The 12,352-nt window shown below is 41.5% G+C and overlaps 1 protein-coding gene across 4 annotated transcripts in view; it reads right to left on the bottom strand.

The window, feature by feature from the left end:
* LOC310862450 (calcitonin gene-related peptide type 1 receptor-like) overlaps positions 1-12,352 on the bottom strand; it is a 35,979-nt gene that overhangs the window by 9,928 nt on the left and 13,699 nt on the right. For 2 of the 4 annotated variants that reach the window (XM_083770370.1, XM_083770372.1), the window contains exons 2-7: positions 7,245-7,302; positions 6,746-6,893; positions 2,640-2,747; positions 2,394-2,506; positions 1,988-2,079; positions 514-640 (exon numbers count right to left, since the gene is read on the bottom strand). In XM_083770370.1, the coding sequence (XP_083626496.1) occupies positions 514-640; positions 1,988-2,079; positions 2,394-2,506; positions 2,640-2,747; positions 6,746-6,893; positions 7,245-7,298 (642 nt within the window). In that variant the 5' untranslated portion in view covers positions 7,299-7,302. Of the gene's footprint in view, positions 1-513; positions 641-1,987; positions 2,080-2,393; positions 2,507-2,639; positions 2,748-6,745; positions 6,894-7,244; positions 7,303-9,256; positions 9,413-12,352 lie in introns of those variants that run through there. The other 2 variants (XM_083770371.1, XM_083770369.1) reach the window with 2 other exon arrangements.

The following is a 12,352-nucleotide window of genomic DNA, read 5'->3' as shown; positions in this document are numbered from 1 at the left end:
CAGGTTTGCAGCAAAGCAATATGGGAACCCATTGGCAAAACAAAGGAGAAACAGTCTGTCTCGAGAGACTAGCAGCAAAGCACTTTAAAGGTCCAGTAAAGGACAATGCAGATAGGCTACAAGACAGAATAACACACCAGGGATCTGTCTCACAAAGCATGGGTTGTGAGAAAAGGTTTATGTAACCCTGGCTTTTCGGTCTCACAAAGGTGGCAACGTAACGTAAAGTGGCAAGCCTAGCATGCTCCAGGGCAGGTTATGTTCAGGACTGTGGGTTGTGAGCTTGTAGACGGGGGCATCGTTTTTTTTTATGATGCCTCTGCTTGTCACCTATAATGATTAGGTGGCCCAAAATAGGGACGCCAGGTTCAAAGTAGTTATGAATTGGGACACATCGGCTGCATAACTGCTGATACTGATGTTGTTAAAAATGGCTGATATATCGGTCGGGCACTAGTCATGATCACCTTTGTTAGGTGTTTTGCAGCTGAATGTTAGTCGGTTAAGACTCACAGGATTGCTGACCAACAGTTGCTGGTTAGTGGCCACAGCAGAGAGCCATATGACAGTAAAGACTGAACTTAAGATGAAGGAGAGGAACATGTTCTTATGGATGGAGATCCTCTGGCAGCTAAGACTCCTGAGAAAGAGAGAGAGAGAGAGAGAGAGAGAGAGAGAGAGAGAATGGGGCGGGGGGTAGGGAAGGAGAGAGAAGTGAGACCAACACACAGAGACACTCGATCTATGTTACTATCTATCTATCTATCTATATATCTACCGGTATCTATCTATCTATCTATCTATCTATCTACCGGTATCTATCTATCTATCTATCTATCTATCTATCTATCTATCTATCTATCTATCTATCTATCTATCTATCTATCTATCTATCTATCTATCTATCTATCTATCTATCTATCCTGTATACCAATGGCCAAGTAAAAATATCAAAATAACTCTTATCACTCTGTGGTAGCTGATCTACAGGCTCAAAAACATGTCACATTGGCGAATGTGCAGAGGTTCATGTTATGTCTTCCAGATCCCTCCCTAACCAAACCAGCAGGTGTCACTATAGTGCAGTGACAAGGGGTGCAGTACGTTGTTAAGAGTACTAACTTCAGACTAGTCATTGGTCCAACAAATGACAACCACCTCATCTCCTAACCTAACCATAACCGCAAGCACGGGAGCAGACAGGGCATTAGTCCGACATGCGGACGCATGTCGGACTAATGCCCTGTCTGAATTACATGCGGTCCCCGTGACAAGAACACAACCCCTTCCCTGCCAGCTTTGAACCTGATGGTTGCTGTTCCTTGGAGTGTGAGTGGTTTACAGTACATCTACACCACGCAGATCATATGTGGCGTACACCTCTACACCACATGAGTGGCTTATGTTATGGGTATTACCTTATGGTAGTGTATGGGTATTGAAAGAAACATTACATACTTGGTGATATGTTGGTTAAAAGGATTGTTTGTTTTTTTTTGTTTTTTTTTAAGATATATTTTTGCGGCTTACGCCTTTTATTGATTTTTGAAGGGACAGACAGTAGGCTGACAGGAAACGGGAGAGAGATGGGGGGATGACATGCAGTAAAGGCCGTGTCGGGTCCGGGAGTCGAACCCGCGGCACACTGTGACTGGATTACCAGTCCGGTGCCCAGACCGTTACGCTACGGCCTGGGCCAGGATTGTTGAATAGGCCTATTTAACACCTACAATTGTGTTGTTTTGTTTTGGTGAAATTCATTCTCATCTGTGTCATTTTAGATTTTTGCGTTGGCTATTAAAAAATAACAGATATATAAGCTCACAGAGGGTCACGTTGTGCTGTGCTGCGAGCTTGTACATCTGCTATTTTTTACATATTTTTAATATACTACTACTACTGCACTACGGCATTTGTAGAATCGGCCTCAGGTCTTACTGGGTTAAGAAGGAATGTAATGGCTGAACAAAAGCCTCCTCCTACTCACCTGAAGTAGGAGAAGATGACCAGAGAGATGATGAGGGACACGATGGACAGACCTTGTCCCACCATGGCTAGATAGTACAGACTGAAGGCAAACTGCAGAGACACACAGAGACCATACGGACAGCTGACTAGTCTCGCGTAGCCAGACAACTATTCCACAACCTCCGAATGCTATAGTCTGGCCATGCGAGACTAACAGCTGACCAACAGACATCTATCTATCTCATCATCAGCGTGAAATACGCCAAAGAAGAATTTGTGGTCAAAAGAGCACAAAAACGTCACGTCAACACATCTAACAGAGATGCACATACAGTATAACTCGGTGTCATCAGATATTGAGTTTAATGTATCATTATGTGAGCATGGAGCATCCTACCAATAAAGTGATTGTGATTCAGGTTTACCTTACGTTTTTCTTTGGTGTAGGCCTCACACTGGGTGTAGTTGGACCACACTCTGTTGCTCTCTGGGTGGTGGAACCACTGACCATCAGGATTGCACACTTTTGTCACCTTTTCTGTGGAGAAGATGGGGACATTTTTCAACTTCCAATTAACCACTTAAAACTGTGCTTAGTTGCGAGTGCGGTATGCGTGCGTACGAGTGTGTGCGTGCTTGCGTGTGTGTGCGTGCTTGCGTAATGACTTCACCTTCGGGGTCAAAATCTTGAAAGTATCCAGGACACATTTGCATGACAGTTCCTGGAGCAGTGTCCCCCCAGCACAGCCAACCATCCCATGTACGGTTGCAGAAGGTTCCTGCAGGGGGCAGCAGTACACCCAGTATTCAGGGAATCACGTTATTACACTTATAAGACAGTACTGGAGAGAGAAAGAGAGAGATGGAGAGAAACAGACCTGCAGAAAAGAGGGTATGAATTTGATTGGCTATCGCTGGACGATGTCGTCCAAAAGAGAACATAATTTTATGCCTCTTCGCCTGGCTGCTATCACCAGAAGTTGCCGGGTCCCATAGACAAATTACACCAGGCTGTCGCCCACTGTTAAAATGTACCGCCAGAACGTGGCAATGACTGACAGTTTCATATGGACCATTTACTCTGGCATAGCATAGCAACAGGCATAGCATAGCATAGCAGGCATAGCATAGCAACAGGCTGAAAGCTCTACAGCAGTCAGACTAGCTTAAAACACAGGCCTACCTAACCTGCACTTAACTACTGATTGAGAAGTGACATTCATAGGCTTTCCTTGGGTCAAGAGAGGAAAGAAACTAGAGGACCACTTCACCACTTTTCAACCTATCTTCATATCATTGTTTTTCTTAAACCAAAGTTCAGTTCAGTTTTATTTTCGGAATGGTGGACATACAGTCCATTTGCATATTTAGGTGCACATGTGTTGTAGATTGTAGTCTACCTGCACAGTGCATACATTCATGTAGTCCTTAGATATATACATATACATTCACACACACATATTCATTTATATAAACATATGCACATAAAATTAAGGGAGGAATGAGGAATGTTTTTCTTAAAAGCCCTCTGTCATGGTGAATCATAAGAATTATCCATTGAAGATCTGGCATAGTTAACAACTGTACTGCTTTCAGCTGTCCAGCTTGAATTCAATTCAAACAAAGCACGTCAACAATACACGGAAACCTGGCAGTGGCACGTTGTGCTGTGGCATGTTGGGAAATAGAGCGCAAAATAACATTTCAAAGGCAGTTATTTACTGAGCAGCAGAAACGAGACAAAGAACATGCTTCCCTTCTTTCAGAGCCCAGAAAGCTCACTTCCTCTCTGTGTGTGTGTGTGTGTGTGTGTGTGTGTGTGTGTGTGTGTGTGTGTGTGTGTGTGTGTGTGTGTGTGTGTGTGTGTGTGTGTGTGTGTGTGTCTCTCTCTCTCTCTCTCTCTCTCTCTCTCTCTCTGTCTTCATCTCTCAGAATGAATGAATATGACCCATTGTACATACTGTATTGTATGTAGGCCTACCTGAAGGTTCTATTTATATAGATAACAGGCCGATGTGAAACATTTGGAGCTGATATTCTGCCCTGGCTTCCGTGCCTTCAGCCTTGTGCAGACAAAAATAGCCAGCCTAACCCCAACATCATTTAGGGACCCTCTGATCCCAACCCCCAGTTTGGGAACCTTTGCTCTAGTGAACGTGACCTACTGTACATCATTCATGGATTGGACGAGAGTAAAAACAACATCCGGTCCGGATTTGTATTCCCTGATGACAGAGGAGACGGAAATAGCCTGGGTGGAATTATACTCTGCAGTACGAAGGTGTTGCTTGTCAGAAAGAACAAATCTACAAGCTAGCAACACATTGCAGATCCTGTAGATCTGTTCTTCGGCAAGCGTTGGGGGTATAAATTAAGCTTAAATTAGTTTCAAGTCCCAGGAGAGTGCTGGAGAGTTTCCAGTCTGGGACGGAGAGCTGGGCCATTCAAATGTTATCACCATTTTTATGGGTCAAACATTAATATGCCATTGTGTCATTCCTCCACACTTCCTTAATGGCACAATTAAACAATGTATTTCCATGTACTCAGATATATGGGAATATCAGTTTAAGTAGTCACTTCTTTGACACCCTCTGGCGTTATTTCTTTTTTTTTGAGGGGTGCTATAGCCCCTATATATTCAGCTATTAATGTGGATTTCCGTCCTACACAAACAATAAATTCCCATTGACAATGAATGGATAATTTTGCGTCAGTGTCTGAGCAAATAGGCTCAGTGTAAATGTTTATCTTACACAAACATTAAATTCCCATTGACAATGAATGTAGAATTTTACGTCATAGTGTCTGAGCAAATAGGCATATTGTCTATTTTTGTCCTATACAAACATTAAATTCCCATTGAAAATGAATGGAGAATTTTACGTCATAGTGTCTGAGCAAATAGGCATAGTGTCTATTTTACATCATGATGATGTATAATGATAAGAGCACCCATCACTTCACACGGGTGTGATATTTCTCCTCCCCCCCTGCATGACGCCTCTGTCCAATAGCTACCATTGAGAGGTCATGTCCTTAGTATTGTGTTCTCTGCATTTTCACTTGAGTCACAGTTCCTCCTATTTTGCCTACACTTCCCATGAATCTCTAACCGTTGCTTTCAGTATTTTGGGAGAAGTATGAGCGAGAAACTGGCGCGTTTGGTGGAGAGGCTCAAGATGTTTCTGATACAAACATTAATGAGACAGTCATCAATGTTAGATTTCACGTTGATTTGAGCAAGATTGTTTATTAAACTATTAGTGATTATGTGCTGGTTATTAAGAAACCACTACATTGTTAGTTTTCTGTTTCTAGACCAAGAGTTCCCAAACTTTTCACCGTGACACCCCAAAATAATTATATTTGAACTGGGGACCCGCCACCCTGACAAGTACTTGGAATAGTAGGCATTTCATTTAGTTTGACTGTGAAAATAGCCAAACTACAAACTCACAACGCATCACACTGCTGTTGTGAGCTTAGATCATCTTTCTTACATAATGTTTGACAATTTGGCCAATTTGGAATTAAGGTCTTAAATACCTGCGTACACTTATAACTGTTCTAGACCAGTGGTTCCCAAACATTTTAGCTCATATCCCAAAAGAGAAATTAGACATTTGTCCAGGACACAAACTAGTGAAAATAGCGAATCGACAAGCTCACAAAGCATCGCACGTGTTTTTGTTTTCTAATTTATGGAATTTCTTAGATGCTTATTTTATTTATTCAAGAAATTACTTTTATAATTAATATAAAAATCATTTAATAAGGTATTAATTCATAAATTGTTTTTGGGGATTTTTTTTTATGACAAAAACAAAACAAAATGTAGGAAACAAGAAATAAAGGGACCTATAACAATGTGTCCGTGACCCATAAATGGGTCCCGACCCAGTGTTTGGGAACCAGCTAGTGTTCTAGAGACCACACGCACACACAGACCCAGTGTGATTATTGTTGTTCTAAAACAGGGATCATAACCTCTACAATCGTGGCTACGGCCCTGAATGCAACGCAGCGTCAGCAACACCTCCTGTCTCGTCACGTTATATTTCTCATATGTTGCAACTAAGCTACCTAGACTCTTCTCCTCCTAGCCTCCAAGCTGTGGGATGACCTCTGTGCTAAATGTTTAAATTGTAAATGTTGTTAACATACGTGGTACGTAGTGGCCTGGAACATCTAAGTGGCCGCATCCACAGAAAGCCAGGAGTGCAACTTTAATCAATCTACAATATCAGACATTACCCAACACGTGAGCTTGTAGATCGGTGATTCGTCATACAAGAAAGAATATATAGGGCTTAAGTGGTTAAATGACGTGGTTAAGTGGTAGTCAAGTCAACATAGAACGTCGCAGTCCCAACCCCTTTCATGACGACGAGCGGCCTGTGAGAGAATTTCCCATTCATTTTTCTCATAGACGTATTTATTTAAAGAAGAAAAACAACAACAAAAATTGCCCTTTTTTTCTTCTTTCTAATTATTTGTTCGGTCCAAAAAATGTGTCACCATCCGAGTTGACTTTGTCCGAGGCTTACAGGCCTTTAAATAAATACTTTCTGAAACATCTATGGGAAAAATGAATTGGAAATACTCTTCCGGGCCGCTTGTCGACGCTCTGAATATAAAAAAAATAATATTAAATACTAGATCTGTATGTATTAAATCTAAATATGAAATGTGTATTTGTATATAAATCTGTATTATTCAGGGCTTAAGTGGTCATACTACAGAAATATCCTTGTGTGTAAATGTTTATTCTTACCTTCTTGTGAGCGTGGAGGGTCGTGGATTATCTTTAGGTAACACTCAAACTGAGCAGCTAGGATCTGTTCTCGGGAACGCCCCAGAAAACTGGACACATTGTCACTGGATTCGTCCATAATGATCCCCACATCGTCTCCCTGGGAAACCTGGGTCATGGAGTTGCACATTATTTTGACAAGTATAAGTATAAGTAAATACAATTTGCTGAGAGAGATAATTACTCCGGAATACTCGCACGCACACACACACACACACACACACACACACACACACACACACACACACACACACACACACACACACACACACACACACATACACACACACACACACACATACACACACACACACACACACACGCACACGTGATCGCTCACACGCGCTCGCTCACACACACACACACACACACACACACACACACACACACACACACACACACACACACACACACACACACACACACACACACACACACACACAGTAGGCTACTCACTGACCTCAGTACCCAGCAGCAGTACAGCCAGGAGTGACGATGTGAAGGTCGTCCACATGATTCTGAAGTGAAACAAAGACCAACATGTCTGGTTAACATCGTCTACTAGTGGCACTGTAGACCAACATGTCTGGATAACCTCGTCTACTAGTGGCACTGTAGACCAACATGTCTGGATAACCTCGTCTACTAGTGGCACTGTAGACCAACATGTCTGGTTAACCTTGTCTACTAGTGGCACTGTAGACCAACATGTCTGGATAACCTCGTCTACTAGTGGCACTGTAGACCAACATGTCTGGATAAACTCGTCTACTAGTGGCACTGTAGACGCCACTGGAACAAACAGATACTATAGCTGAGATAGACAAGATAACACAACCTGATCGGCAGAGAGAGAGAGAGAGAGAGAGGATGACCTGAATCTGGGAGTGAGTGTATGTGTGCGTGTGTGTGTGGCTGGCTAGGATGGAGAGGATATCCATACCTCTACCTACCTCTGTTTTATTGTTTACATGTTTGGAACTGTAACAACTGAAATCAATAATATATCAGTATTCTGCAGGTTAATATGCCCCCTTTAACGACAGGTTGTGGGTATAGGATACATTTGATAATTTTCCTGTTTAGTTTCCTATAGTAATTTGTAAGTAAGTAGGCAGAAACATATGTAATGTATCTATGTATTTATTTGTATTAATAAATTAAGCAGTCCATATCCATTAGCCTGATTGCTGGGGTAAGTACAGTAACAGTACGTATCTTTTTAGCAGCCCACTGCCAGTGGCTCTGTGGCTACGAAACAAACCACTTGCCGACCGTACGTGTTACATATACGTCTCCTTGTCCTTGCCAAAACGTCTCAGTCATGTGAACGCATACTGTATACATAGAGGAGAGGAGCATGAGAAGCAAAGATATGGACGTACTTCCTTGGCCAACTGGCTGCGTACACAAGAAACTTGGCACTGATCGGTCCAGCTGTTGCTGGATTAGACAGTCACACAACCCACAGAAACACTCACAGACAAATTCTGATAAACTGAAAAACGTGCAACAGGTTTGCAGTAGCGAATACATATGTCAATAGATATTTACAATGTCAAGCCACCGCGTGTGCGAGCGACGAGCATGCGTGTGTGTGCGTGCGTGTGTGTGCGTGTGTGCGTGCGCACTTGTTTATGTGACAGTGTGTTTTCTCAAGAAGGACAGGAAGTTCACACTTCAGCAGAGGGTCATGGCACTACAGTCACTCCTCTGCTGGGCCACAGAAACATGCATCCATTATCACAGTGGGCCGGATTAACCCTTTGTGGTGCCCGGGGCTATGACCAGGTTTGGTGAACTAGGTCATTGCTGAACATGTTTGCTAACAGCTAACAACGCCGATGAAGCTGCTAACAACAGCAGCTTCATCAGCGATATGCGGGGTGTTTAACACTATTTCAACGGTATTCCGGCATGTACAGTACGTTACATGCAGTATAGTCTGTGTTTTCTTTCCATAATGGTATTATATGCTTGTCGCTTAACCCTTTTCTCAACTTCTTTTCTCTCTAATGATCATAAAAATGGAGGTAATTCTTGCCCCCAAAACATAAATTATTTCACTTGTACAGCGCACAATGTGTTAAAGATTCAATATAGAAAGCTGAATCGAAAAGCCACAGTAGTGAACAGTGTGATAGCAAGGCCTTTGGCAAGAACTTTGAACCACATAACTAAGTGAAAGTTGCCCCTTTGTGTTTCAACAATATTGTTGGTTAGCTCTTAGGCCATCAACAGTATCCTACTCCTACTGTCTGTTAAAACTGGCTCCAAGAGGGGCTTAATTACTCTGCTACGCCTGGCAGTCAAAACAAGTTTGAATACCAGAGAATATTTGCAGTCTGTGCTTTAAGTCTGAAAAGGACAATACTTCATAGAATCATATGACATGAATATTTAGACATCAGAGGAAGTGTGGAACAGCTGAAGGAAAATGCAACTAAGAGAGAACAAAAAGGCCAAACAAACCTTTTTCACCTTCCTTCTTCTTCTTACCTCCCATTCCTTTTCTCTCTGTCTTTCACTCCATTACATTAATTCTTCATTTTGTTGTTATCTCTCAGCACTCTACGCTTGGTTGTCTCTTGGAAGTATAGCTTTTTAGCAGCCTACTGCCAGTGGCTGTGTGGCTACGAAACCACTTGCCACGTGGTTGCATCTGAAACAGTCCATGGACTAATGCCTATCTCTGAGTCATTGGCTTACTCTGGGTCATGTGCATGCTAGGAGAAATATAATATGTACAGAAAGAATGAACATGAGAAGCAAAGATATTGAGGCAGACATTGGACTATAGGCTACCTCAGAGAACTAATTTGTCTACCGAAAACATTTCTAATCAATTTAATAATCACATGCGCATTTGCTATCAATTTAAGCCACAATTATCATACAGTGGCCTTGTGGTTAGAGTGTCAGGGTTCGATCCCCAGCCGGGTCATACCAAAGACTGTAAAAACCCAATGCCCAAAGACCCAATGCCTCCCTACTTGGCACTCAGCATCAGTGGGTTGGATAGGGGGGTCAAATCAATGATTCCCGATCGTGGCACAGCTGCAGCTGCAGCTAATACAGAAAACTAATTTCACTGCGGTAACGTGTGTGACAAATCGTACGACTTTGAAAATAATTCAGGATGGAAAATCAGGACAACTCTGCCTACTGCATCGCAATGCTTGGTTGGCCATCCACATCCACACAGCATGATAACTGCTGTATAATGACAACAATAATGAGCTGAGCATCCACACAAACCAAATACAATATTATGCTGGTCAGCGCAGTAGCAAAAACTGTGGACACACTCACGCACGCATGCACGCACGCACGCACGCACACACACACACACACACACCACGACTACAAGGAACAATGTCCAGAAATGACTGTCTTTCACACAGAAAGGATACCCTGCTGAATGATGCAATGGAAAAATGGAAACATCACATCTCCCAGTCATAGCGTTTAGGGACAGATTAAGGCTGAGGAGGAGGGCCCTCAGCATTCATAGAGATTTCCTCCACCACCATAAATGCACCCCCACCCCCACCCTATTCAGGGAACCCAATTATATTCTCACATGACATACAGCAAAGATTTCTTACTGTCTCATTATTAAGTCAGCCCAAAGATCTTCTGTAGCTTCTGTATTTATATTTTCACTGAAACATATATGATATATGTATTTTCATTCATATTTTCCACTGTTCATAGGTTGTACATTTTATATTTAGATTCTTGTCTAGTGTCAGATTATGTTTATTCTTATTTATCAATAGCTGTCTATTGACTTCCTGTGTTCCTTATACTCTTGCTGCTATGAAACCTGTATCTTCCCACGGGGATCAATAAGGGGTTTTAAGGGGAAATAAACTCTCCAGCTTCTTAATTAGTGTTGTCCTTTTGACAGAAATCATTTACACAGATATGGTCATTTATTTGCACTTTTTCTCAATACAAACATAAAAAAGAGTGACAGTTACAGTAAACAGATAACATATAAAGTTATTGTTTGCTATTCTTATTGCATGGGACTCAATCAGTCAGCATCTCTAGCCAAATAAAAATGTCTGGGTTTCCGAGGCTAGCATCTAGCTGAGCTGTGATGTGGTAATTCAGAATAGATTTTTCTCTGCAACTTTCTAAAGCAGTCTGCGCACATCATGAACTAGGCTTTAGAGACACATTACTTCAAGGTTTAATGACGTGTTTTGATCCGGACTATTCTGCTGATGGAACCTCCCGTATCTCGCTATTTTAATTAATATTAAAATATTAATATTTTTTATCTATTTATCTATTTTTGTTATTTTCCTCTCTTCAAAATGCCCAGCCCATACTCATTATTACTCAGAAGGTATAGTTCTTATTAACCAAATTATAATATACTGGAACATACTGTACGAGTAAATGTCATTTTCATGGAATTTTAATCATGTTATTTAATATTTAGTGTTTATTTTGTTTGTTGAAGAAGCAATGGACATCTCACTTTATTGTATTTTCATCCTCTGTGATACAATGACTGTATGTCGACAAATGCTGTTGTGCTTTTTTATGTCACCAAATAAAATAAAATCTATTTATATATCAATTATTTTTCTGAGACTGGTCAGCCCCTTGATATTTATTTCTAGTTTTTGTTTAATGGAGTTGAATTGTCTACAGTGGTTCTCAAACATTTTCATGCCAAGTTCAAGGGGAAAAATGATTTTGTGTCAGGGTCCTCCATAATCTTCGTTCTAAGATAACTTTTGTTCAGAATTCTACACAGTCTAATACCTTAGGTACTGTAGGTGTTTGAACGTAATATTGTAGGCCTATTCTTTATACATTCTTATTGGGCTAACTTCTGACTGGTAAAATAACAGTGCAAATAAACTGTTCTTAATTTGGCTGGGGACCCCCCTCAAGGACCCTTGGGGTTTCCCGGACACCACTTTATGAACCTCTGTTTATATTTATTTTAATCAACACAACACCAGTGGTCCACTGGTCTAGTCTAGTGTTGATATTTATTTATACACGTAATACTATTTATATTGCTCTTAACCCTTTTGACTTCTGAAAAGACAATTACCTCGGGGGTAAGAGTTAATGAAGTGATATCTCATTTTGTGTGTGTGTGTGTGTGTGTGTGTGTGTGTGTGTGTGTGTGTGTGTGTGTGTGTGTGTGTGTGTGTGTGTGTGTGTGTGAGCGTGCATGTGTGCGTGCATATAGCTAATCAACGACATGTCGGGCAGAAACCTCATATCTCCATAATGTTCCTATATATCCATATCCCATACTTTTTGTGTCTCGTCTTCTTAAATGAATGTCCTACTTGCTCATACAGTGTCACACAAAGGCATCAAAAGTAACAGATCCGATCCACAAGCTCCAAGCGTGGCACGAAGCCACGCGTTTTGAGCTTGTAGATCTGCTGCTTTTGCTACTATTGGATTTGAACATGCAGGAACAGTTTTTCTTTTGGCCATGTGAGGTTTCCACCCGAGAGAGACGATATGCATGCTGCCAGTAGGCCCCAGTAGGCCCCAGAAGTACTCATTCTCTTTCTTGCAATT

Source organism: Protomyctophum parallelum (assembly GCF_964188405.1).
Source record: "Protomyctophum parallelum genome assembly, chromosome: 7".
NCBI classification, from domain to species: Eukaryota; Metazoa; Chordata; class Actinopteri; order Myctophiformes; family Myctophidae; genus Protomyctophum; species Protomyctophum parallelum.
The sequence above is the reverse complement of the archived record's forward strand: the minus strand, read 5'-3'. Positions and strand labels throughout refer to the sequence as shown.